General features: G+C 47.5%; 4 protein-coding genes across 4 annotated transcripts; all 4 read right to left on the reverse strand.

Annotated features, from left to right (window-relative positions):
• Window positions 1-2,575: 2,575 nt before the first annotated feature.
• Window positions 2,576-4,800, reverse strand: LOC113837981 (serine/arginine repetitive matrix protein 1-like). The gene is made up of 3 exons (XM_027433790.2): window positions 4,611-4,800; window positions 3,966-4,166; window positions 2,576-3,705 (listed from the first exon to the last, which is right to left on the reverse strand). Exons 1-3 carry the CDS (start codon window positions 4,759-4,761, stop codon window positions 3,296-3,298), a joined length of 762 nt encoding a protein of 253 aa, XP_027289591.1. The 5' UTR covers window positions 4,762-4,800; the 3' UTR covers window positions 2,576-3,295.
• A 2,494-nt stretch (window positions 4,801-7,294) lies between these two features.
• Window positions 7,295-8,841, reverse strand: LOC113837979 (serine/arginine repetitive matrix protein 1-like). The gene is made up of 3 exons (XM_027433788.2): window positions 8,652-8,841; window positions 8,007-8,207; window positions 7,295-7,746 (listed from the first exon to the last, which is right to left on the reverse strand). The coding sequence occupies exons 1-3, from the start codon at window positions 8,800-8,802 to the stop codon at window positions 7,337-7,339; spliced, it is 762 nt and encodes a 253-aa protein (XP_027289589.1). The 5' UTR covers window positions 8,803-8,841; the 3' UTR covers window positions 7,295-7,336.
• A 2,496-nt stretch (window positions 8,842-11,337) lies between these two features.
• On the reverse strand, window positions 11,338-12,899 carry LOC113837978 (serine/arginine repetitive matrix protein 1-like). Its single transcript, XM_027433787.2, has 3 exons — window positions 12,695-12,899; window positions 12,050-12,250; window positions 11,338-11,789 (listed from the first exon to the last, which is right to left on the reverse strand). The coding sequence occupies exons 1-3, from the start codon at window positions 12,843-12,845 to the stop codon at window positions 11,380-11,382; spliced, it is 762 nt and encodes a 253-aa protein (XP_027289588.1). The 5' UTR covers window positions 12,846-12,899; the 3' UTR covers window positions 11,338-11,379.
• A 2,488-nt stretch (window positions 12,900-15,387) lies between these two features.
• Window positions 15,388-16,949, reverse strand: LOC113837980 (serine/arginine repetitive matrix protein 1-like). The gene is made up of 3 exons (XM_027433789.2): window positions 16,745-16,949; window positions 16,100-16,300; window positions 15,388-15,839 (listed from the first exon to the last, which is right to left on the reverse strand). The coding sequence occupies exons 1-3, from the start codon at window positions 16,893-16,895 to the stop codon at window positions 15,430-15,432; spliced, it is 762 nt and encodes a 253-aa protein (XP_027289590.1). The 5' UTR covers window positions 16,896-16,949; the 3' UTR covers window positions 15,388-15,429.
• Between the last annotated feature and the right edge of the window lie 9,061 nt (window positions 16,950-26,010).

Raw genomic sequence — 26,010 nt, forward strand, 5'->3', positions numbered from 1 at the left:
AGAGGCTGAGGGAATGGGGGAAGGTCAGTCATTGGCTTCTGTACATGACAATGGTCACAACTTCTGAAGGAGGTCTTTAACAGTCAGCAAGAGGCGAGACCTCTCACCAACGAGCTCAAGGCTCTGAATGACATCCCTGAGAAGAGCCCAATAATTAAGAATAACTTCAGGAACATTTTTTTTGGGGGGGGTTTAACTCATACATCTTATCTAAATCTCTCCCAACTTTTTCCCAGGTCTGGGGAGCTATGTCTGGTCCCATTAAAATCAAACATAGACAACCTTTATTAATAAAACAAAAAATGAACTAAATCTTTTTTTTAACTCTTATTTCTTTTTATCTTCTCCTTTTTAATTCTTACTCCTTTTTATCTTTCTTTTTAACTCTTATTCCTCTCTCCCTAAGATTACGCTTTACTTCTCTGATAAAGAGGGCCTCCTTAGAGGCTGTTTTGCCCATGACGATAATGGGACAGCAGTACTTACCTCGAGACAGACCGGTGTACGAGTGATGCAGGGCATCTCCACTTTGGGTCGGCTAGCCTCTACTTCTCTTGGCGCTGTCCGGACACCACCGTACCTCGAGCCCCACGATTGGCGCCACTTGACCCGTCCAGCAGGCCAGGTTATTCGCAGGTCTCAAGGGGGTTGTCACCTAAAGGGGTCATGAGGGCGAGAGAGGAATGGAGACCAAGCGGCGCAAGAAAGGACAAGAGTCCGTCTGTGCAATGTCAAGGTCTTGATTTACTGGGCCTTAGAGTGGGCTTAAATAGCCCTGCAACAATAGAATTGGGGGGAATAATAGAAGGAACATCAGGTTTTGCTGGGACTGGAACATTCTTCTTGTCAGCCAGAACATCTAGTGGTCTTTCTTGGAACAGCAAACAGAAAAGCTCAAGACCCTTTCTCGGAACAGAAGCAATTAGCAGTTCCGCTTGGCCAAACCGTATCTAATTACAGGTTACAAGAGGCTCACAGGGCTGGGTTTAAGCCGCAAACTTACAGGTCATTAAAAGTCTTACAAAGGTGGGCTTTAAGCCGCATAGTTTTGGGCCCACGGCCCCTTACACTTAGGAACCTCTCAGACTTTTCCAGGATCTGTGGCCACTCCCACCAACAACCATACACCCAGGGAGGCTGTAAATTTCATTGAACTGGATTATGAGTGGGACCTTCTTTCTTGACCCTGAGCCTCCATTCTCTACTAAAGTGTGGGGAGGGTGGGGCTTTGAAGTTGAAGACCACATATCAATGAGTACCCCACTCTGCACATATTACACAGAACATGGATAATTTTTTTCAAAAAATATGGATTGCTTTAAATTCCTGAAAGTGTTTCATTTGCTCTCTGTGTGTATTTCTATTTCTGTCTGTCTGTCTGTCTGTCTGTCTCTCTCTCTCTCTCTCTCTCTCTCTGCCCATTTGTGTGTTTGTGTGTGTTTGTGTGTGTGTGTGTGTGTGTGATTGTGTGTGTGTGTGTGTGTGTGTGTGTGTGTGTGTTGGAGTGGTGTAACTGGAAACAGTGGCTTGACTATGATAGACAAATTGGACTCTTGCAGTTGGACTGAATGCATTTCTCCTAGAAGACTAAGTGTGGCAGGGAGTGGAGTATGGTGGTTTTGTACCAATGAACCTTACATGCTTATAGAGTTCACTGCTTAGTCATCATGAAGAGAAGTACCTGAGAAGGCTTAGGGGTGTGGTCATTCAGTAGCTGAGGCCATATTGCAGGGATCATGGTTTGTGAAATGAGTTGGTAGGCTTTGCCATTGCAAAATCCCCAACCAGACTCAATGACTCTCACTTTTTGCTGCCTGGAGATCAAGTGAAGTAGAACTCTGAGATACTTCTCCATCACCATGCCAGTGTGTGTGCCACCATGCTCCCCTCAGGAATGATAATGGTGTAAATCTGAAAATGTAGGCAAGCACCAACAATAGATTCTTTTCTAAAAGAGTGTCATGGGTATGAAGTCTCTTCTCAACAAGAGAACATGATCAAAGATTCTTGTGTGATACTAGAAGTAAACACAGTAGAAAGAAAGAGAGGATTAAAGGAAGGAAGGAGAAAAGGCTAGAAGGGAGGTCTATAGTTCCAGAAGATCACTTTGTCTGAGCAGGTCTTTCCTCTCAGCACTCAGGAGTCAGAGGCAGGCCGATGTATATGAGGGAGATCCAGCTTCATGTACATATCAAATTCCAGGCCCAGCATAGTCACCTATGGAGACCCAGTATCAAACAAAGTAACACCAATGTCTACTGAGCCTGATGACCTGAGGCCAAGGCTCAGAACACACATGGAGGAAGGAAAGAAATGACACTCAGAAGCTGGGAAATAGCCCCTATATTGCAAGCATTTAGAATGCACTCCCACTCAGCACACCCCTGCAGTGCATTCCCCCCCCTCTCTTTCACACACACACACACACACACACAAACACACTGGAACACACACATGCTCACATAGGCACACACAGATACATACATAGAAACCCACATAACTACAGCACACATACAGAGAAATGAATGAAATGAAATATCGCACGTTTTACTTGTAGTTAATCCACACAGACAAATAGTGTACAACCATAAACACTTTATTGAGTGATGAATGTACACCTCAATCTTGCCATGTTGACCAATGAAATCTTGATAAAAACAACAAGGACAAACCGATGTATGATGAAGCGTTACAAAATGGAAATGCTTGTGCATCTTCAAAATAGCAACAACATAGAGCTCTAATGAGTGGCAGGTTTAACACATCACAGATCTAAAAGCTACAAGGATCGACTCTCTCCCAAAGGAAAATGGAGTGAAGAGTGTGTGAGTGTTGGCCTGAGTCTCATCAATAACCCCGCAAATATGTCCCAGTTAGGTGGCAGTGCATTTGCATTCTGGATTTCAGGCAGTGTCTAAGGGCCCAGCAGAAAGAGAGCAAGTTCCACCTCCACTTGGCAGGAGTGACCCTGTCCGAAGGAGTGGGAGGGTGCCTGTAAGATGTCCCCAGGCTCCATTGGCTGATTACATTCTAAGAGTCGGTCCTTTTCCGGAACATCCGCTAAGCTCTTGCAGGTGGAAATGCAGTCGCCATCAACGAATGCTCTCTTTGCACAGTCCAAGTCCCAGGGAGTCTTCCTTCCAGGAGATGGTGCAGAGACAGGCCATGCGTGATTGAGCCAGGCTCAAGGCGCTGATGTGGAGTCCCTCGGCTGCTCAGCAGGGCTCAAGACATGCTGGTCTCTGCTCTGCTGTGCTGTGCTGTGCTGTGCTGTGCTCTGCCATGGCCGACTGTCCTAAGGCCATGGGTATCTGGGCATCCGGGCCTGGTTCGCCAAGATGGTATTGACTGTGTGCAGAGCCCAGTGCAATGCGGCCCCGGCGTGCGACAGCTGCCAAGAGAGCCAGGCGCGCTGCGAGACCCTGGGCTCTGTGCTGACCGAGGGCTCAGGCAGGAAGGCCCCTCCGGGGCCCTGCAGTTCTTCCAGGGCCACCTCCAAGGCACCCATGTGGGCCCTGACTCTGGACAGCAGTGAGAGCTCCCTGGAGCAGCCGGCTTCTGCAGAATCTTGTCTGGTCCTCTTCGGAGTGTTGCTTGGAGCTGCACGGGTGTCTTGAGACCTTTCGCGCTTGATGGGCCTCACAAGAGATCTTGGGTGGGGCCTTCTATCCTTGACACGTGGTTCTGAGTGCCGGGCTTGGGAATCTGTGGCAGAGAGCGCGTCAATTACTCACTTTGGAGACCGGATTGCACTCAGCACCCACCGCTGCACCCGCACACCCACGCCAGAGGCTCCCTTTGCTTAACCCTCCCCAATGCAGGGCACATCCACCACCCTGTCTGTGCTCTCAGCTCTTTAGCACTTGAAGCCCCATGGAGCCAGTGAGGAGCTGCCCCGCCCTCCCTCTAAAGTGTTTGCTCCTGTCCTAAGGCTCTTGGGCCCTCACTGGCCAGCCAAGACCTACCTCTTGCCCAGTGTTGTTTTGCTGGGGTCGACTGGGGCTTGTGCCTTCCTCTGTCTCTGGCGGGAGGTGGGCTCGCCCTGCTCTTGTCTTCAAGGTGACCCCTGGCGCGGCGGTGGTGCGGTCTGCTGAAGGATCCACCCGAACATTGCCTAGGTCTCTTCTGTCTGGGTTCCTTGTCCTCTCGACTCTGCCTTTTGTTTTCTGAGGGGAGAAATGGAGGTGATCAGGACCTGGGTCCTAAGCCTTCAGCTGAAGCAAGTCTGAGACGCCACTTGTCAAGGCCATGCTCCAAGACTGGCCTGAAGATCGCTCTGGTCCCCTAACAGTCCCCAATGCCTCTTTGGCCAAGGCCTCCACAAGCTGGAGCTTCAGGGCATGTTCGCGAGCTAACTCTCCTGAACCTGCAGATGCCAAGGAAATCTCAGCAGCCAGCACAGCCACGGGCAAAGGACCGGAGACTCACCGCCGCCCCACCTCCACACCAACCCGGCCCACCAACACCCCTGGGTCGGACACCAACCTAGTTTGGAATTCCCCAGGGCACCCACAGTGTAGCCTTCCTCCTTCCTCGCCTCCCCCAGACCCGTCTCTTCTGTTTCCCTAGCCCATCAGTCTGTCAAAACACTAATACCATCCAAACCCTACCTTCTCCCCCTGGAGAGACCTCAGAGCTCCTGTCGGCCTTTCCCCCACTTTCTTCTCCAATCTGCTTTACTGGCTGCTTTGTGTCGATTGGAGAAGGGCTGAGGGTATCTGGAAACTCGGATACAGACTGCCCGACTTCTGTTTCAGCCATGTCTCTTGGTCACCAGAGCCTCACCGCTATCTGCCTCTGTCTTGCTGGGAGGGCTCTGGGAAAGGATCCTGATCGCACAGTTCACTCAATTTATAGTCTGAGCCAAGGACCTCCAGGAGCTTTGGCCACGCCCATGTACAGGCCACACCCACTGAACCCATGCAAATTCAATCAGGGCAATGCTTTCTCTCTCTCTGATTCTCCTCTTTCTCCTTCTTTTTTCTTTGTCTCACTTTGAGGATGTGTACAGGCATAGAGTTGGGTTAGATTATTTCAGGTCCCCGAGGGTGTGTGAGTGTGCAGAGGGTTGTTTATATGTGTGTGTCACACCTTAGGTACCTCTCAGACTTTTCCAGGCTCTGTGGCCACTCCCACCAACAACCATACACCCAGGGAGGCTGTAAATTTCATTGAACTGCATTATGAGTGGGACCTTCTTTCTTGACCCTGAGCCTCCATTCTCTGCTAAAGTGTGGGGGAGGGTGGGGCTTTGAAGTTGAAGACCACATATCAATGAGTACCCCACTCTGCACATATTACACAGAACATGGATAATTTTTTTCAAAAAATATGGATTGCTTTAAATTCCTGAAAGTGTTTCATTTGCTCTCTGTGTGTTTTTCTATGTCTGTCTGTCTGTCTGTCTGTCTGTCTGTCTGTCAGTCTCTCTCTCTCTCTCTCTGCCCATTTGTGTGTTTGTGTGTGTGTGTGTGATTGTGTGTGTGTGTGTGTGTGTGTGTGTGTGTGTGTGTGTATGCGTGTGTGTTGGAGTGGTGTAACTGGAAACAATGGCTTGACTATGATAGACAAATTGGACTCTTGCAGTTGGACTGAATGCATTTCTCCTATAAGACTAAGTGTGGCAGGGAGTGGAGTATGGTGGTTTTGTACCAATGAACCTTACATGCTTCTAGAGTTCACTGCTTAGTCATCATGAAGAGAAGTACTTGAGAAGGCTTAGGGGTGTGGTCATTCAGTAGCTGAGGCCATATTGCAGGGATCATGGTTTGTGAAATGAGTTGGTAGGCTTTGCCATTGCAAAATCCCTAACCAGACTCAATGACTCTCACTTTCTGCTGCCTGGAGATCAAGTGAAGTAGAACTCTGAGATACTTCTCCATCACCATGCCAGTGTGTGTGCCACCATGCTCCCCTCAGGAATGATAATGGTGTAAATCTGAAAATGTAGGCAAGCACCAATAATAGATTCTTTTCTAAAAGAGTGTCATGGGATTGAAGTCTCTTCTCAACCAGAGAACATGATCAAAGATTCTTGTGTGATACTAGAAGTAAACACAGTAGAAAGAAAGAGAGGATTAAAGGAAGGAAGGAGAAAAGGCTAGAAGGGAGGTCTATAGTTCCAGAAGATCACTTTGTCTGACCAGGTCTTTCCTCTCAGCACTCAGGAGTCAGAGGCAGGCCGATGTATATGAGGAAGATCCAGCTTCATGGACATATCAAATTCCAGGCCCAGCATAGTCACCTATGGAGACCCAGTCTCAAACAAAGTAACACCAATGTCTACTGAGCCTGATGACCTGAGGCCAAGGCTCAGAACACACATGGAGGAAGGAAAGAAATGACACTCAGAAGCTGGGAAATAGCCCCTATATTGCAAGCATTTAGAATGCACTCCCACTCAGCACACCCCTGCAGTGCATGCCCCACCCTCTCTTACACACACACACACACACACACACACACACACACACTGGAACACACACATGCTCACACAGGCACACACAGATACATACATAGAAACCCACATAACTACAGCACACATACAGAGAAATGAATGAAATGAAATATCGCACGTTTTACTTGTAGTTAATCCACACAGACAAATAGTGTACAACCATAAACACTTTATTGAGTGATGAATGTACACCTCAATCTTGCCATGTTGACCAATGAAATCTTGATAAAAACAACAAGGACAAACCGATGTATGATGAAGCGTTACAAAATGGAAATGCTTGTGCATCTTCAAAATAGCAACAACATAGAGCTCTAATGAGTGGCAGGTTTAACACATCACAGATCTAAAAGCTACAAGGATCGACTCTCTCCCAAAGGAAAATGGAGTGAAGAGTGTGTGAGTGTTGGCCTGAGTCTCATCAATAACCCCGCAAATATGTCCCAGTTAGGTGGCAGTGCATTTGCATTCTGGATTTCAGGCAGTGTCTAAGGGCCCAGCAGAAAGAGAGCAAGTTCCACCTCCACTTGGCAGGAGTGACCCTGTCCGAAGGAGTGGGAGGGTGCCTGTAAGATGTCCCCAGGCTCCATTGGCTGATTACATTCTAAGAGTCGGTCCTTTTCCGGAACATCCGCTAAGCTCTTGCAGGTGGAAATGCAGTCGCCATCAACGAAGGCTCTCTTTGCACAGTCCAAGTCCCAGGGAGTCTTCCTTCCAGGAGATGGTGCAGAGACAGGCCATGCGTGATTGAGCCAGGCTCAAGGCGCTGATGTGGAGTCCCTCGGCTGCTCAGCAGGGCTCAAGACATGCTGGTCTCTGCTCTGCTGTGCTGTGCTGTGCTGTGCTGTGCTGTGCTGTGCTCTGCCATGGCCGACTGTCCTAAGGCCATGGGTATCTGGGCATCCGGGCCTGGTTCGCCAAGATGGTATTGACTGTGTGCAGAGCCCAGTGCAATGCGGCCCCGGCGTGCGACAGCTGCCAAGAGAGCCAGGCGCGCTGCGAGACCCTGGGCTCTGTGCTGACCGAGGGCTCAGGCAGGAAGGCCCCTCCGGGGCCCTGCAGTTCTTCCAGGGCCACCTCCAAGGCACCCATGTGGGCCCTGACTCTGGACAGCAGTGAGAGCTCCCTGGAGCAGCCGGCTTCTGCAGAATCTTGTCTGGTCCTCTTCGGAGTGTTGCTTGGAGCTGCACGGGTGTCTTGAGACCTTTCGCGCTTGATGGGCCTCACAAGAGATCTTGGGTGGGGCCTTCTATCCTTGACACGTGGTTCTGAGTGCCGGGCTTGGGAATCTGTGGCAGAGAGCGCGTCAATTACTCACTTTGGAGACCGGATTGCACTCAGCACCCACCGCTGCACCCGCACACCCACGCCAGAGGCTCCCTTTGCTTAACCCTCCCCAATGCAGGGCACATCCACCACCCTGTCTGTGCTCTCAGCTCTTTAGCACTTGAAGCCCCATGGAGCCAGTGAGGAGCTGCCCCGCCCTCCCTCTAAAGTGTTTGCTCCTGTCCTAAGGCTCTTGGGCCCTCACTGGCCAGCCAAGACCTACCTCTTGCCCAGTGTTGTTTTGCTGGGGTCGACTGGGGCTTGTGCCTTCCTCTGTCTCTGGCGGGAGGTGGGCTCGCCCTGCTCTTGTCTTCAAGGTGACCCCTGGCGCGGCGGTGGTGCGGTCTGCTGAAGGATCCACCCGAACATTGCCTAGGTCTCTTCTGTCTGGGTTCCTTGTCCTCTCGACTCTGCCTTTTGTTTTCTGAGGGGAGAAATGGAGGTGATCAGTACCTGGGTCCTAAGCCTTCAGCTGAAGCAAGTCTGAGACGCCACTTGTCAAGGCCATGCTCCAAGACTGGCCTGAAGATCGCTCTGGTCCCCTAACAGTCCCCAATGCCTCTTTGGCCAAGGCCTCCACAAGCTGGAGCTTCAGGGCATGTTCGCGAGCTAACTCTCCTGAACCTGCAGATGCCAAGGAAATCTCAGCAGCCAGCACAGCCACGGGCAAAGGACCGGAGACTCACCGCCGCCCCACCTCCACACCAACCCGGCCCACCAACACCCCTGGGTCGGACACCAACCTAGTTTGGAATTCCCCAGGGCACCCACAGTGTAGCCTTCCTCCTTCCTCGCCTCCCCCAGACCCGTCCCTTCTGTTTCCCTAGCCCATCAGTCTGTCAAAACACTAATACCATCCAAACCCTACCTTCTCCCCCTGGAGAGACCTCAGAGCTCCTGTCGGCCTTTCCCCCACTTTCTTCTCCAATCTGCTTTACTGGCTGCTTTGTGTCGATTGGAGAAGGGCTGAGGGTATCTGGAAACTCGGATACAGACTGCCCGACTTCTGTTTCAGCCATGTCTCTTGGTCACCAGAGCCTCACCGCTATCTGCCTCTGTCTTGCTGGGAGGGCTCTGGGAAAGGATCCTGATCGCACAGTTCACTCAATTTATAGTCTGAGCCAAGGACCTCCAGGAGCTTTGGCCACGCCCATGTACAGGCCACACCCACTGAACCCATGCAAATTCAATCAGGGCAATGCTTTCTCTCTCTCTGATTCTCCTCTTTCTCCTTCTTTTTTCTTTGTCTCACTTTGAGGATGTGTACAGGCATAGAGTTGGGTTAGATTATTTCAGGTCCCCGAGGGTGTGTGAGTGTGCAGAGGGTTGTTTATATGTGTGTGTCACACCTTAGGTACCTCTCAGACTTTTCCAGGCTCTGTGGCCACTCCCACCAACAACCATACACCCAGGGAGGCTGTAAATTTCATTGAACTGGATTATGAGTGGGACCTTCGTTCTTGACCCTGAGCCTCCATTCTCTGCTAAAGTGTGGGGGAGGGTGAGGCTTTGAAGTTGAAGACCACATATCAATGAGTACCCCACTCTGCACATATTACACAGAACATGGATAATTTTTTTCAAAAAATATGGATTGCTTTAAATTCCTGAAAGTGTTTCATTTGCTCTCTGTGTGTTTTTCTATGTCTGTCTGTCTGTCTGTCTGTCTGTCTGTCTGTCTCTCTCTCTCTCTCTCTCTGCCCATTTGTGTGTTTGTGTGTGTGTGTGTGATTGTGTGTGTGTGTGTGTGTGTGTGTGTGTGTGTGTGTGTGTGTATGCGTGTGTGTTGGAGTGGTGTAACTGGAAACAATGGCTTGACTATGATAGACAAATTGGACTCTTGCAGTTGGACTGAATGCATTTCTCCTATAAGACTAAGTGTGGCAGGGAGTGGAGTATGGTGGTTTTGTACCAATGAACCTTACATGCTTCTAGAGTTCACTGCTTAGTCATCATGAAGAGAAGTACTTGAGAAGGCTTAGGGGTGTGGTCATTCAGTAGGTGAGGCCATATTGCAGGGATCATGGTTTGTGAAATGAGTTGGTAGGCTTTGCCATTGCAAAATCCCTAACCAGACTCAATGACTCTCACTTTCTGCTGCCTGGAGATCAAGTGAAGTAGAACTCTGAGATACTTCTCCATCACCATGCCAGTGTGTGTGCCACCATGCTCCCCTCAGGAATGATAATGGTGTAAATCTGAAAATGTAGGCAAGCACCAATAATAGATTCTTTTCTAAAAGAGTGTCATGGGATTGAAGTCTCTTCTCAACCAGAGAACATGATCAAAGATTCTTGTGTGATACTAGAAGTAAACACAGTAGAAAGAAAGAGAGGATTAAAGGAAGGAAGGAGAAAAGGCTAGAAGGGAGGTCTATAGTTCCAGAAGATCACTTTGTCTGACCAGGTCTTTCCTCTCAGCACTCAGGAGTCAGAGGCAGGCCGATGTATATGAGGAAGATCCAGCTTCATGGACATATCAAATTCCAGGCCCAGCATAGTCACCTATGGAGACCCAGTCTCAAACAAAGTAACACCAATGTCTACTGAGCCTGATGACCTGAGGCCAAGGCTCAGAACACACATGGAGGAAGGAAAGAAATGACACTCAGAAGCTTGGAAATTGCCCCTATATTGCAAGCATTTAGAATGCACTCCCACTCAGCACACCCCTGCAGTGCATGCCCCACCCTCTCTTACACACACACACACACACACACACACACACACACACTGGAACACACACATGCTCACACAGGCACACACAGATACATACATAGAAACCCACATAACTACAGCACACATACAGAGAAATGAATGAAATGAAATATCGCACGTTTTACTTGTAGTTAATCCACACAGACAAATAGTGTACAACCATAAACACTTTATTGAGTGATGAATGTACACCTCAATCTTGCCATGTTGACCAATGAAATCTTGATAAAAACAACAAGGACAAACCGATGTATGATGAAGCGTTACAAAATGGAAATGCTTGTGCATCTTCAAAATAGCAACAACATAGAGCTCTAATGAGTGGCAGGTTTAACACATCACAGATCTAAAAGCTACAAGGATTGACTCTCTCCCAAAGGAAAATGGAGTGAAGAGTGTGTGAGTGTTGGCCTGAGTCTCATCAATAACCCCGCAAATATGTCCCAGTTAGGTGGCAGTGCATTTGCATTCTGGATTTCAGGCAGTGTCTAAGGGCCCAGCAGAAAGAGAGCAAGTTCCACCTCCACTTGGCAGGAGTGACCCTGTCCGAAGGAGTGGGAGGGTGCCTGTAAGATGTCCCCAGGCTCCATTGGCTGATTACATTCTAAGAGTCGGTCCTTTTCCGGAACATCCGCTAAGCTCTTGCAGGTGGAAATGCAGTCGCCATCAACGAAGGCTCTCTTTGCACAGTCCAAGTCCCAGGGAGTCTTCCTTCCAGGAGATGGTGCAGAGACAGGCCATGCGTGATTGAGCCAGGCTCAAGGCGCTGATGTGGAGTCCCTCGGCTGCTCAGCAGGGCTCAAGACATGCTGGTCTCTGCTCTGCTGTGCTGTGCTGTGCTGTGCTGTGCTGTGCTGTGCTCTGCCATGGCCGACTGTCCTAAGGCCATGGGTATCTGGGCATCCGGGCCTGGTTCGCCAAGATGGTATTGACTGTGTGCAGAGCCCAGTGCAATGCGGCCCCGGCGTGCGACAGCTGCCAAGAGAGCCAGGCGCGCTGCGAGACCCTGGGCTCTGTGCTGACCGAGGGCTCAGGCAGGAAGGCCCCTCCGGGGCCCTGCAGTTCTTCCAGGGCCACCTCCAAGGCACCCATGTGGGCCCTGACTCTGGACAGCAGTGAGAGCTCCCTGGAGCAGCCGGCTTCTGCAGAATCTTGTCTGGTCCTCTTCGGAGTGTTGCTTGGAGCTGCACGGGTGTCTTGAGACCTTTCGCGCTTGATGGGCCTCACAAGAGATCTTGGGTGGGGCCTTCTATCCTTGACACGTGGTTCTGAGTGCCGGGCTTGGGAATCTGTGGCAGAGAGCGCGTCAATTACTCACTTTGGAGACCGGATTGCACTCAGCACCCACCGCTGCACCCGCACACCCACGCCAGAGGCTCCCTTTGCTTAACCCTCCCCAATGCAGGGCACATCCACCACCCTGTCTGTGCTCTCAGCTCTTTAGCACTTGAAGCCCCATGGAGCCAGTGAGGAGCTGCCCCGCCCTCCCTCTAAAGTGTTTGCTCCTGTCCTAAGGCTCTTGGGCCCTCACTGGCCAGCCAAGACCTACCTCTTGCCCAGTGTTGTTTTGCTGGGGTCGACTGGGGCTTGTGCCTTCCTCTGTCTCTGGCGGGAGGTGGGCTCGCCCTGCTCTTGTCTTCAAGGTGACCCCTGGCGCGGCGGTGGTGCGGTCTGCTGAAGGATCCACCCGAACATTGCCTAGGTCTCTTCTGTCTGGGTTCCTTGTCCTCTCGACTCTGCCTTTTGTTTTCTGAGGGGAGAAATGGAGGTGATCAGTACCTGGGTCCTAAGCCTTCAGCTGAAGCAAGTCTGAGACGCCACTTGTCAAGGCCATGCTCCAAGACTGGCCTGAAGATCGCTCTGGTCCCCTAACAGTCCCCAATGCCTCTTTGGCCAAGGCCTCCACAAGCTGGAGCTTCAGGGCATGTTCGCGAGCTAACTCTCCTGAACCTGCAGATGCCAAGGAAATCTCAGCAGCCAGCACAGCCACGGGCAAAGGACCGGAGACTCACCGCCGCCCCACCTCCACACCAACCCGGCCCACCAACACCCCTGGGTCGGACACCAACCTAGTTTGGAATTCCCCAGGGCACCCACAGTGTAGCCTTCCTCCTTCCTCGCCTCCCCCAGACCCGTCCCTTCTGTTTCCCTAGCCCATCAGTCTGTCAAAACACTAATACCATCCAAACCCTACCTTCTCCCCCTGGAGAGACCTCAGAGCTCCTGTCGGCCTTTCCCCCACTTTCTTCTCCAATCTGCTTTACTGGCTGCTTTGTGTCGATTGGAGAAGGGCTGAGGGTATCTGGAAACTCGGATACAGACTGCCCGACTTCTGTTTCAGCCATGTCTCTTGGTCACCAGAGCCTCACCGCTATCTGCCTCTGTCTTGCTCGGAGGGCTCTGGGAAAGGATCCTGATCGCACAGTTCACTCAATTTATAGTCTGAGCCAAGGACCTCCAGGAGCTTTGGCCACGCCCATGTACAGGCCACACCCACTGAACCCATGCAAATTCAATCAGGGCAATGCTTTCTCTCTCTCTGATTCTCCTCTTTCTCCTTCTTTTTTCTTTGTCTCACTTTGAGGATGTGTACAGGCATAGAGTTGGGTTAGATTATTTCAGGTCCCCGAGGGTGTGTGAGTGTGCAGAGGGTTGTTTATATGTGTGTGTCACACCTTAGGTACCTCTCAGACTTTTCCAGGCTCTGTGGCCACTCCCACCAACAACCATACACCCAGGGAGGCTGTAAATTTCATTGAACTGGATTATGAGTGGGACCTTCGTTCTTGACCCTGAGCCTCCATTCTCTGCTAAAGTGTGGGGGAGGGTGGGGCTTTGAAGTTGAAGACCACATATCAATGAGTACCCCACTCTGCACATATTACACAGAACATGGATAATTTTTTTCAAAAAATATGGATTGCTTTAAATTCCTGAAAGTGTTTCATTTGCTCTCTGTGTGTTTTTCTATGTCTGTCTGTCTGTCTGTCTGTCTGTCTGTCTCAGTCTCTCTCTCTCTCTCTCTCTGCCCATTTGTGTGTTTGTGTGTGTGTGTGTGATTGTGTGTGTGTGTGTGTGTGTGTGTGTGTGTGTGTGTGTGTGTATGCGTGTGTGTTGGAGTGGTGTAACTGGAAACAATGGCTTGACTATGATAGACAAATTGGACTCTTGCAGTTGGACTGAATGCATTTCTCCTATAAGACTAAGTGTGGCAGGGAGTGGAGTATGGTGGTTTTGTACCAATGAACCTTACATGCTTCTAGAGTTCACTGCTTAGTCATCATGAAGAGAAGTACTTGAGAAGGCTTAGGGGTGTGGTCATTCAGTAGCTGAGGCCATATTGCAGGGATCATGGTTTGTGAAATGAGTTGGTAGGCTTTGCCATTGCAAAATCCCTAACCAGACTCAATGACTCTCACTTTCTGCTGCCTGGAGATCAAGTGAAGTAGAACTCTGAGATACTTCTCCATCACCATGCCAGTGTGTGTGCCACCATGCTCCCCTCAGGAATGATAATGGTGTAAATCTGAAAATGTAGGCAAGCACCAATAATAGATTCTTTTCTAAAAGAGTGTCATGGGATTGAAGTCTCTTCTCAACCAGAGAACATGATCAAAGATTCTTGTGTGATACTAGAAGTAAACACAGTAGAAAGAAAGAGAGGATTAAAGGAAGGAAGGAGAAAAGGCTAGAAGGGAGGTCTATAGTTCCAGAAGATCACTTTGTCTGACCAGGTCTTTCCTCTCAGCACTCAGGAGTCAGAGGCAGGCCGATGTATATGAGGAAGATCCAGCTTCATGGACATATCAAATTCCAGGCCCAGCATAGTCACCTATGGAGACCCAGTCTCAAACAAAGTAACACCAATGTCTACTGAGCCTGATGACCTGAGGCCAAGGCTCAGAACACACATGGAGGAAGGAAAGAAATGACACTCAGAAGCTTGGAAATTGCCCCTATATTGCAAGCATTTAGAATGCACTCCCACTCAGCACACCCCTGCAGTGCATGCCCCACCCTCTCTTACACACACACACACACACACACACACACACACACACTGGAACACACACATGCTCACACAGGCACACACAGATACATACATAGAAACCCACATAACTACAGCACACATACAGAGAAATGAATGAAATGAAATATCGCACGTTTTACTTGTAGTTAATCCACACAGACAAATAGTGTACAACCATAAACACTTTATTGAGTGATGAATGTACACCTCAATCTTGCCATGTTGACCAATGAAATCTTGATAAAAACAACAAGGACAAACCGATGTATGATGAAGCGTTACAAAATGGAAATGCTTGTGCATCTTCAAAATAGCAACAACATAGAGCTCTAATGAGTGGCAGGTTTAACACATCACAGATCTAAAAGCTACAAGGATCGACTCTCTCCCAAAGGAAAATGGAGTGAAGAGTGTGTGAGTGTTGGCCTGAGTCTCATCAATAACCCCGCAAATATGTCCCAGTTAGGTGGCAGTGCATTTGCATTCTGGATTTCAGGCAGTGTCTAAGGGCCCAGCAGAAAGAGAGCAAGTTCCACCTCCACTTGGCAGGAGTGACCCTGTCCGAAGGAGTGGGAGGGTGCCTGTAAGATGTCCCCAGGCTCCATTGGCTGATTACATTCTAAGAGTCGGTCCTTTTCCGGAACATCCGCTAAGCTCTTGCAGGTGGAAATGCAGTCGCCATCAACGAAGGCTCTCTTTGCACAGTCCAAGTCCCAGGGAGTCTTCCTTCCAGGAGATGGTGCAGAGACAGGCCATGCGTGATTGAGCCAGGCTCAAGGCGCTGATGTGGAGTCCCTCGGCTGCTCAGCAGGGCTCAAGACATGCTGGTCTCTGCTCTGCTGTGCTGTGCTGTGCTGTGCTGTGCTGTGCTGTGCTGTGCTCTGCCATGGCCGACTGTCCTAAGGCCATGGGTATCTGGGCATCCGGGCCTGGTTCGCCAAGATGGTATTGACTGTGTGCAGAGCCCAGTGCAATGCGGCCCCGGCGTGCGACAGCTGCCAAGAGAGCCAGGCGCGCTGCGAGACCCTGGGCTCTGTGCTGACCGAGGGCTCAGGCAGGAAGGCCCCTCCGGGGCCCTGCAGTTCTTCCAGGGCCACCTCCAAGGCACCCATGTGGGCCCTGACTCTGGACAGCAGTGAGAGCTCCCTGGAGCAGCCGGCTTCTGCAGAATCTTGTCTGGTCCTCTTCGGAGTGTTGCTTGGAGCTGCACGGGTGTCTTGAGACCTTTCGCGCTTGATGGGCCTCACAAGAGATCTTGGGTGGGGCCTTCTATCCTTGACACGTGGTTCTGAGTGCCGGGCTTGGGAATCTGTGGCAGAGAGCGCGTCAATTACTCACTTTGGAGACCGGATTGCACTCAGCACCCACCGCTGCACCCGCACACCCACGCCAGAGGCTCCCTTTGCTTAACCCTCCCCAATGCAGGGCACATCCACCACCCTGTCTGTGCTCTCAGCTCTTTAGCACTTGAAGCCCCATGGAGCCAGTGAGGAGCTGCCCCGCCCTCCCTCTAAAGTGTTTGCTCCTGTCCTAAGGCTCTTGGGCCCTCACTGGCCAGCCAAGACCTACCTCTTGCCCAGTGTTGTTTTGCTGGGGTCGACTGGGGCTTGTGCCTTCCTCTGTCTCTGGCGGGAGGTGGGCTCGCCCTGCTCTTGTCTTCAAGGTGACCCCTGGCGCGGCGGTGGTGCGGTCTGCTGAAGGATCCACCCGAACATTGCCTAGGTCTCTTCTGTCTGGGTTCCTTGTCCTCTCGACTCTGCCTTTTGTTTTCTGAGGGGAGAAATGGAGGTGATCAGTACCTGGGTCCTAAGCCTTCAGCTGAAGCAAGTCTGAGACGCCACTTGTCAAGGCCATGCTCCAAGACTGGCCTGAAGATCGCTCTGGTCCCCTAACAGTCCCCAGTGCCTCTTTGGCCAAGGCCTCCACAAGCTGGAGCTTCAGGGCATGTTCGCGAGCTAACTCTCCTGAACCTGCAGATGCCAAGGAAATCTCAGCAGCCAGCACAGCCACGGGCAAAGGACCGGAGACTCACCGCCGCCCCACCTCCACACCAACCCGGCCCACCAACACCCCTGGGTCGGACACCAACCTAGTTTGGAATTCCCCAGGGCACCCACAGTGTAGCCTTCCTCCTTCCTCGCCTCCCCCAGACCCGTCCCTTCTGTTTCCCTAGCCCATCAGTCTGTCAAAACACTAATACCATCCAAACCCTACCTTCTCCCCCTGGAGAGACCTCAGAGCTCCTGTCGGCCTTTCCCCCACTTTCTTCTCCAATCTGCTTTACTGGCTGCTTTGTGTCGATTGGAGAAGGGCTGAGGGTATCTGGAAACTCGGATACAGACTGCCCGACTTCTGTTTCAGCCATGTCTCTTGGTCACCAGAGCCTCACCGCTATCTGCCTCTGTCTTGCTCGGAGGGCTCTGGGAAAGGATCCTGATCGCACAGTTCACTCAATTTATAGTCTGAGCCAAGGACCTCCAGGAGCTTTGGCCACGCCCATGTACAGGCCACACCCACTGAACCCATGCAAATTCAATCAGGGCAATGCTTTCTCTCTCTCTGATTCTCCTCTTTCTCCTTCTTTTTTCTTTGTCTCACTTTGAGGATGTGTACAGGCATAGAGTTGGGTTAGATTATTTCAGGTCCCAGAGGGTGTGTGAGTGTGCAGGGGGTTGTTTATATGTGTGTGTCACACCTTAGGAACCTCTCAGAGTTTTCCAGGCTCTGTGGCCACTCCCACCAACAACCATACACCCAGGGAGGCTGTAAATTTCATTGAACTGGGTTATGAGTGGGACCTTCTTTCTTGACCCTGAGCCTCCATTCTCTACTAAAGTGTGGGAAGGGTGGGGCTTTGAAGTTGAAGACCACATATCAATGAGTACCCCACTCTGCACATATTACACAGAACATGGATAATTTTTTTCAGAAAATATGGATTGCTTTAAATTCCTGAAAGTGTTTCATTTGCTCTCTGGGTATTTTTCTATGTCTGTCTGTCTGTCTGTCTGTCTGTCTGTCTGTCTGTCTCTCTGCCCATTTGTGTGTTTGTGTGTTTGTGTGTGTGTGTGTGTGTGTGTGTGTGTGTGTGTGTGTATGTGTGTGTGTTGGAGTCGTGTAACTGGAAACAGTGGTTTGACTATGATAGATAAATTGGACTCTTGCAGTTGGACTGCATTTCTCCTATAAGTCTAAGTGTGGCAGGGAGTGGAGTATGGTGGTTTTCTACCAATGAACCTTACATTCTTATAGAGTTCACTGCTTAGTCATCATGAAGAGAACTACTTGAGAAAGCTTAGGGGTGTGGTGGTTCAGTAGGTGAGGCCATATTGCAGGGATCATGGTTTTTGATATGAGTTGGTAGGCTTTTAGGTTTCAAATTCCCCATCCAGACTCATGGACTCTTACTTCCTGCTGCCTGGAGATCCAGCAATGTAGAATTCTCAGCTAATTGTCCATCACCATGCCAGTGTGGTGCAACCATGCTCCTTTCTAGAATGATAATGGACTAAATCTGTAAAGGAGGCAAGAACAAATAAAATGTTCTCTTCTAAATGTGTGTCATGTGCATGAGGTCTTTTCTCAACAAGAGACCATTATCTGAGAGATTCTTGTATGAGAGTAGATGGAAACAAGTTTGAAAGAAAAATGGAAATAAAAGAAGGAAAGAAAACACTATAGGGAGATCTATAGTTCCAGAAAATCACTTCCTCCTACCAGGTCTTTTCTCTCAGCACTCAGGAGTCAGAAGCATGCTGATGTATGTGAAAGAGGCCAGCCTCATGTACATATCAGCTTCCAGGATCAGCTGGGTCTCCTACAGATACCTACAGTCTCAAACAAAGTAACAAAAATGTTTACTGAGCCTGAAGGCCAGAGTTCAAGCTTCTAACCATCATGGGAAATGCTTCTGTGTATGTGTTTGTTTATTGGATGATAAATAAATTTCTTTTTGGCCAATGAGGCAGCAAGTTAGGTGGTACTAGGAGTCAAGGAGGATTCTGGCAAATGTCGTACAAAAGTGGTGGTCCAGGGAGGAAGTGACATAGCAGGGAGACTAATATGTAAGCAAAGAAAAGAAGGAAGTCGTCCCCTTTTCCTCATCCACCTGGTGTCTGCTCTTTGCTGCCATGTTATCCCAGGATGTGGCTGCCAGTGGAAGGCATCCTATCTAAGAAAAGAGTTATAAAATAAATAGATTTATGATAATGAAGACTGAGCTAGCAGATAAGAATACTAGTAATTGTCTAAGCAGCATTTTTACCTAATATAAGTCTCTCTGTGTTCCTTGGGACCTTAACGTGATGGTGCTTGGAACCTGGATGTCCTGTCGGAAAGGTCCCAAGTGACATCAAGATGTGATGGCTGTGCTGGAATGACTTATTGTATCAGAAATGTTTCAGGAGTGGGATAGGAACCCATGCCTCCAAGGGAGACTACTAAAAGTGGGGTCACCCCAGTGTCCGAGGATCCCAGAGGAATTGGAGAATCTGCCACTCAGTGCAGAATCAGAGCAACTTCCATATGCTTGTTTGGTCCCATCTTCTTTTTCTTTGTACTCAGTGCTCCTGACTCAGTGCTCCCGGGGTAGCATGCAACCCTGGAGAGTTCTAGTGTTAGGATTCTAAGCTCTTACCGCCTCCAGCTGCCTTCCTGAGACTAATCAACAGAGGCAGAACCAGGGCAGCTGGTCGTGGTGTTGTGAACTTTCATGTAAACTTCACAAAAGCTTAAAAACAATTTTAGCAGAAAAGAAAAGAGACAAACATGAGTTCTTGTTATCAGCATTTTCTCAGTGGTCTCTGGTTTGCTCTTAACAAGCAGAGACTTGAGCAGCTTTCCAAAGAGGTTGCCTGACTCAGCAAAATCGGAAAACACAAAAAACCAAACTCACTTTTAAGAGGCCCAGCTAGCTCACTCAGTACAGCATTAGACTTTTGATGTGGCCTCCTGCCCCACAAAGCTGGCATTGGCAATGACCACATCGCCAAGCGGGCCACATGCTCCTTGGAAAGACAGCAGCTAAAAAAGCTGTCACTTTGATTTTAGCAATGTTGTTTAATAGATAATAGACTGTGTTGCCAGGAAAAGGTAAAGATTTACAATAAAGAAAGATTCAGATGATGAAAAACCTCTAAAGGTAACTGTGTTTAAAAATATATGTAGTCTTGTGAGAGAAAAAGTAACAGGAGAAAAGAGTATCTGTGTGTGGGGCACAGGCCTTTAATCCCAGCACTCTAGAAGCACAGGAAGGCATATTTCCATGGAGAAACTCTGTCTCAAGAAAAAAGAAACAAAAAGAAGAAAAAGGAATAGAACAAAAAAAGCCACATAAAGATGGAAAATACACAGAAGTCTGGATACTATATTGTTTGATTGAGGAGGAAAGAGTTACAGCTGGTATAATACATTAGATTATAAATCCTGCTAAATCAACCCAACTTATATATTTTAAAAATGCTTTGACTTCTAAATTTGAATATAAGGACAAGTTACTTGGGAAAGGAGTTCTTGCTTGTGTTTCCACAGAAAATGGAGAGCCATGGATCAGACCAATATGGTTTGATCAAGCAAGACCCCCCTGAAGCAGCTGCCCAACTAATCTTACATCCAAAACAGCTGAGAGGATGCAGCCTTGCAGACTACAAAAACAAGGACCTGGCCAGATTTCTGTGTTTTATCATGATCCCCATGGTGTGGACATCGGTCCTAACCAGCAGGAAGTAGTTTGTACTGATCAAGGCCCAGATTCCCAAATGTTGTTTAGAAATGTTTGTTTTCTTTTAAATGGGGTTAGTTATAAATGGTTATGATCACAGTCAATCTCTTTTTAAAGGAGAAAAAGTGTACTAAGATATAGGAATGAATACTTGCATTGGTATAGATTTTCATTTACTGATACAACTTTAAGGTCAATTTTGTGATATATATATATCTCCTCTTGCTTAGGTATTGTGTTTATACAGATCTTTTAAAATGATATGCATAATTAAGTACAAATTGTATAGTCACTTATAATAGTCAAAAATTATAATTAGGTGAGATATTTTTCCTAGATATACAGAGATATATTTGAGATGGATAGATATCCTTCAAACCTTTCAAAGACCCACAGAATAAATGGCATATAAAAGGTTTAGAGTTTTCCTTGACAGTGAAACACAAGTGCTCCTGGAACACCAATTACATCAGAAAGGATGGTCATTGAAGAAACTCATTATGGAATTTGCCTTCATCATGGCAAAATTAGTTATTTTGGCAAGAAACTGCTCTTGTCTGGACGAGTTGTTGCTGTATGAACTGGACATGCAGGATGAACAAGATAGCGCTACTGCTGGATTATTAAACAAGATGAATAGTCCTGAAGGATTCCAGCTGAAATGGAGAAAAGTGCTAGACACACTGTAACCTATGGGCCAAAGATGGATGACCCAACATTACCGAGGAACTTTGGGTGACTATCCAGGTAGTGAGATATCCCTGACAATTCTAGAGTTTATATAATATTCTTCTGTGGTCTTAGATGGAGTTGAAGACAGATAGTTTTGGTTATAGTTTTATTGAGTTATTATAAAAGCTAAGTTACTCTTCATTTTATTTAGACAGTAAAGCGGCTGCCTGGCAGAAAGAACCCATGTGGCAGAAGGGGTCGGGTGGCTGCGGCAGAAAAATTATTCTTACAAGAACACACATGGATGAAGAAAACAAATGGCACTCACAAGCTGGGAAATGACCACTATCTTGGAAGCATTTGGAATGCAACCCACAGTAGAAACCCCATGAAATGCATGCTCCTGCTCTCTCTCTGTCTCTCTCTGTCTCTCTCTGTCTCTGTCTCTCTCTCATACTTACACAAACACAGATACATACATGCATACCCACATAATTGCAGCACACATACAGAGAGAGAAATAATGAATGAAATGAAATATCCCATGATTTCCTTGTAGTTAATCCACACAGACACATAGTGTACAACCAAGAAAGTTTATTGAGTAACCAATGTACACCTCAAGCATTCTATGTTGACCAATGAAATCTTGATAAAAACAACAATGAAAAAACCTATGTATGATGAAGTGTTACAAAATGGAAATGCTGGTGCATCTTCAAAATAGCAACAACATAGAGCTCTATGAGTGGCAGGTTTAACACACCACAGACCTCAAAACTACAAGGATTGTGTCTCTCTCAAAGGAAAATGTAGTGAAGTGTGTGTGAGTGTTGGCTTGAATTTGATCAATAACCAAGACAACATGTCCCAGTTATTTGGCTTTGCACTTTCTTAGTGTGATGCAGTCTGGATTTCAGGCAGTGTCTAAGTACCCTGCAGAAAGAATGCAAGTTCCACCCCTACTGGTGTTCCAAACTGCTGTCTTCAGGACTGTGAACTGTCGTGGCCAAGCTTGTCTTAGCTTTAATTCATGAGGTTCTGCCTGAGTGGGGGTGCGTGGACCTGGAAATTCCTAGTAACCCAGCGGTGATAAAGACCAAACACAGGCATCTTGTCATCTTTAGAGAGCTCTCAGTTCCATGTTGTAGAACTAGAGTCATTTCTTTATTAGCCATCTTTTCTGCTGTTTCTTAACCATCCTGCCAATACCACAAGGGAACCACTTCTTTCTTTGTTCTCCTCTCTCCTCTGGTCGCTCACCTCTCACCTTCCTAACCTCTGACCTCACAAGTTACTCAACACCTCTGATCTCCCTGCCCAGCTGCAGGCCTATTTTGATGCTTAGGTGCATAGAGATGCAAATTAGGAGGCATATTACCCTGAGGCCAGGTAAACAATAGTAGCCCTACTGGCATTAACAATACAATAGTGGGCTGGAGCTTTCAGGTGTTCCATGTTTAGTGAAACCCAACAGTGGATCTCAAAATATTCCATAATGGAATTATTTGGTCCCCCACAATACCTGTCTCTTAAATTAATAAAAAGTAACCTGTGCTTCTGTATCACGATAGAATACTATGCCTGTTTTAGGAGGCTCCTTTTAACCCACCAGGGGTGCCCTTCTTGGAATCATGAATTCTGTCATGCGTGTTCTGTCTTAGGATTCCCTGAAAACAAGGAAAACCATACCCATCTTTGGCTGGAACCAGCCTCTGTAAAACAAATAAGGTTAGTGGGTGATGTACCATGGTCCTGCTCCAAGCATTCTGAATCAGCAAGAAACCTCCAGGAGAATAGCACCTCAGCTCTTGTGTCTGCAAAAGTTCTCCTGCAGAATTGAGATATAATAAGGTTAAAATGGCCTTTTAAAATCTTTTGGCAATGCCTCTGGTGCCTCTGATATGGACCTTATTAAAGTTTGCTCCCTGAAACATATTTCTATCCTAAGGCTTGTAAATTACATGTTACATTTTTGTTACAATGAACTCTGCCTTCTAGTTTCTAATACTATTTGCATAACATGTACAGTAAGATCATAGACATTAACAATTTCATTATGAACATATATTGCCCTGGCTCACGGGGCTCCAGTAATTCGTGAGTCCGAGGTGGATCAAGCCTGAAAATAATGGGCGGAAAAGAAGAGCAAGACCAAGGGATTTTTCTTGTCAAGGTCTGACTTTATTGAAATTAAAGGGCTTATTAAAGAAAAAGGGGGAAGCAGAGAAAGAGGAGGTGGGGGAAGGAATGATTGTTAATTGCTCTCAGGCCAGGGCAGGTATCCGGAATCTCCTGTGTTTATCTCAAACACTAACACAAGGAAGTGGGGGGAGGAATAGGTCCTGGAACCTAAGTTGTGGGATGCTAGACTAACTGGCGGCTAGCTGAGCATTGGGGGTCACCAGGCTTGTGTAAATAAGGACTTTGGATCTAACCAAGGCTGGCTTCTGACAATACATTATGGTGAGTTACAATACAATACAATCAAAAGACAATAAGATATTCTCACAATCTGTGGGGTGTGAACAATTTCACCATTCTAAACCTTTTTTCTTTATTCCCTGCCTGGGATTCAATGCCCCTTGAAACTTTGTATTTCTTGCTCAATGTCCGAAGTTCTGATATCGTGTTTGTAATATAAGTCTTTGAAAGTTAACTAAAAAGTCTTTTGTCCATGTCTTATTTAAGCATTGTGAAGGAGCTTCTGCCATTCTGGTTTATGCCATTATCCGACTGTCCTAAATGGGTCATTTTCCCAATGGGAAAACTGGCAAAACAGTTTTGTGTGTCTTTTTGTGGCAAGAAAGCAAGCTGTTTTTTGTGGAGTTCTTAGTCTGCTCCTGGATGAGCACTCACAGATTCAGGAAGGTGAATGTAGTCCATCTGTAGGGAGGCTGGGACTTTGGAAAGCATCTCCAAACTGGAACTTTGTGTGTCTCCCTTCTTCCTCCGCCTGTAGGTGGGATGTACTCAAAGTTTGGGAATACAGATCCAGTGTTTCACTCCAGCTGGTTCAGATGGTCTCCTGTGGGCCCAGGTTCCAATTCCTCTCTGCTCCATGGAGTGGCCATTAAGAAACTTAAATACGTGTCAATTGCCACGTGTATATTTTTAATTTGCCAAACTCTGTGATGTGAGTCACATCCATTCGCCATAAATGGTTCCAGAGTATGCTTCAAGGATTCATCCTTAAATTAGCCATAGCCATATTTTGGACATATTCCACATTGTTTGATGATTTGACCAGCAGTCTCTCTGGTTAAGCCACATTGCTTTCTTAGACTTTTGCTATTAAGATGAAGAAAATTACAAGACTTTCCAGCCTTTTCTACTTAAGGCAAATCAATCAATTTTGTTAATCAGTTCTTTCATTCCATTTGGCTAGTAATCAAGGAAAGGCCTATTTAATAGGTTCCCAGTGTGACCCATAAACATGATAATTCTTTTAGGTGAATGATATTTTGAATTTGCTCAAATAATATTCTGACTACTATTATACCCTGTGCATGGAACTGTCTTTATTACCTTATAAGCCTTAAGGACATAGTGACTGTCAGTATACAAATTAAATGAATTATTTAGCAGGATCTGAAAGACCATTGCAACAGCTTGCAGTTTGATTACTTGAGCTGAAGCCAGAGCTGTCTGCTCTATCTATTTCTTTCTACTAATAACCTATGTAAGTGACTCTCCTATTAGAACCATTGGTAAAAATTAACATCTATGACTATCTCTTCAAAGTGTCCAAGCGTCTGCCTTGTCGTTTCTTCGTGGTGTCCATGGCTTCTTCCCAAGTTCTCAGGCCCCACGTTGGGCACTATTTTGTCGTGGCCCAGCGTGTCTCAGCTTTAATCCATGAGGTTCTTCCTGAGTTTGGGTGCGTGGACCTGGAAATTCCTAGTAACCCAGCATCGACCAAACACAGGCATCTTGTCATTTTAGAGAGCTCTCAGTTCCATGTTGTGGAACTAGAGTCATTTCTTTATTAGCCATCTTTTCTGCTGTTTCTTAACCATCCTGCCAATACCATGAGGGAACCATTTCTCTCTTTGTTCTCCTCTCTCCTCTGGTCGCTCACCTCTCACCTTCCTGACCTTCCATCCTCATAAGTTACTCACACACTTCTGATCTCTCTGCCCAGGTGCAGGCCTATTCAGATGCTTAGGTGCATAGAGATGCAAATTAGGAGGCATATTTCCTGAGGTTAGGAAGTTGAGGGGTGAGTGACCAGAGGAGAGAGGAGAACTAGAGAGAAATGGTTGCCTTGTGGTATTAGCAGGATGGTTAAGAAACACCAGAAAAGATGGCTAATAAAGAAATGACTCTAGTTCCACAACATGGAACTGAGAGCTCTCTGAAGATGACAAGATGCCTGTATTTGGTCTTTTTCGCCGTTGGGGTGCTCAAAGCTTCCAGGTCCACACACCCCCACTCAGGTAGAATCTCATGGACTAAGGTTGAGACATGCTGGGTCATGACAAGTAATGGTCCCTCTTGCCACAGAACAGAAATTTGACTATGCCTTGTGGGGAGCACATAAACTTCCCATGTCTTTGCATAGTCAATATAAGATACCTGTTGTTGCTGAATTGACTCCTCCAATTGTAGAAGGTCTCATCTTCCTTCTTCTTTAGCTTTCTAGGTGAATTGGGATCACTATCTCACTTTACAATATCACTCAGAGGTTTAAAATCACCAGTAGGCACTCTTAGAAAAGGACATAACCATGGAATATTTCCTATCAGTCTTTGAAAATCATTTAAGGACCATAACCTATCATTTCTAATTTCTAACTTTTGAGGTCTAATCTCTTTAGAATATAACATATGATCCAAATATTGAAAAGGTGGCTGTCTCTGTACCTTCTCTTGAGCAATCACTAAGTCTGCTCTCTCGAGACTCTGCTGTAGCTGTCCATATATATGCCTCAAGCAGAACCTCTTCACATTTATAGGCAAGCAAAATATCATCTATATAATGAATAATATAGACCTGCGGAAATCTGTCCCTAACCACTTGTATAGCCCGAGACAAAAACTTCTGGCATAAAGTTGCACTATTGGCCATGACCTGGGGCAAAACCTTC

The sequence above is a fragment of the Cricetulus griseus genome, unplaced genomic scaffold (assembly GCF_003668045.3).
Source record: "Cricetulus griseus strain 17A/GY unplaced genomic scaffold, alternate assembly CriGri-PICRH-1.0 unplaced_scaffold_10, whole genome shotgun sequence".
Classification (NCBI taxonomy): Eukaryota; Metazoa; Chordata; class Mammalia; order Rodentia; family Cricetidae; genus Cricetulus; species Cricetulus griseus.

Coding starts and splice junctions, on each gene's coding strand:
- LOC113837981 (XM_027433790.2), bottom strand. CDS start 4,761: ATGGCTGAAACAGAAGTCGGGCAGTCTGTATCCGAGTTTCCAGATACC. Junction 4,167..4,610: donor GGTCTCTCCAGGGGGAGAAG/GTAGGGTTTGGA, acceptor TTCTCCCCTCAG/AAAACAAAAGGCAGAGTCGA. Junction 3,706..3,965: donor AAAACAACACTGGGCAAGAG/GTAGGTCTTGGC, acceptor TCTCTGCCACAG/ATTCCCAAGCCCGGCACTCA.
- LOC113837979 (XM_027433788.2), bottom strand. CDS start 8,802: ATGGCTGAAACAGAAGTCGGGCAGTCTGTATCCGAGTTTCCAGATACC. Junction 8,208..8,651: donor GGTCTCTCCAGGGGGAGAAG/GTAGGGTTTGGA, acceptor TTCTCCCCTCAG/AAAACAAAAGGCAGAGTCGA. Junction 7,747..8,006: donor AAAACAACACTGGGCAAGAG/GTAGGTCTTGGC, acceptor TCTCTGCCACAG/ATTCCCAAGCCCGGCACTCA.
- LOC113837978 (XM_027433787.2), bottom strand. CDS start 12,845: ATGGCTGAAACAGAAGTCGGGCAGTCTGTATCCGAGTTTCCAGATACC. Junction 12,251..12,694: donor GGTCTCTCCAGGGGGAGAAG/GTAGGGTTTGGA, acceptor TTCTCCCCTCAG/AAAACAAAAGGCAGAGTCGA. Junction 11,790..12,049: donor AAAACAACACTGGGCAAGAG/GTAGGTCTTGGC, acceptor TCTCTGCCACAG/ATTCCCAAGCCCGGCACTCA.
- LOC113837980 (XM_027433789.2), bottom strand. CDS start 16,895: ATGGCTGAAACAGAAGTCGGGCAGTCTGTATCCGAGTTTCCAGATACC. Junction 16,301..16,744: donor GGTCTCTCCAGGGGGAGAAG/GTAGGGTTTGGA, acceptor TTCTCCCCTCAG/AAAACAAAAGGCAGAGTCGA. Junction 15,840..16,099: donor AAAACAACACTGGGCAAGAG/GTAGGTCTTGGC, acceptor TCTCTGCCACAG/ATTCCCAAGCCCGGCACTCA.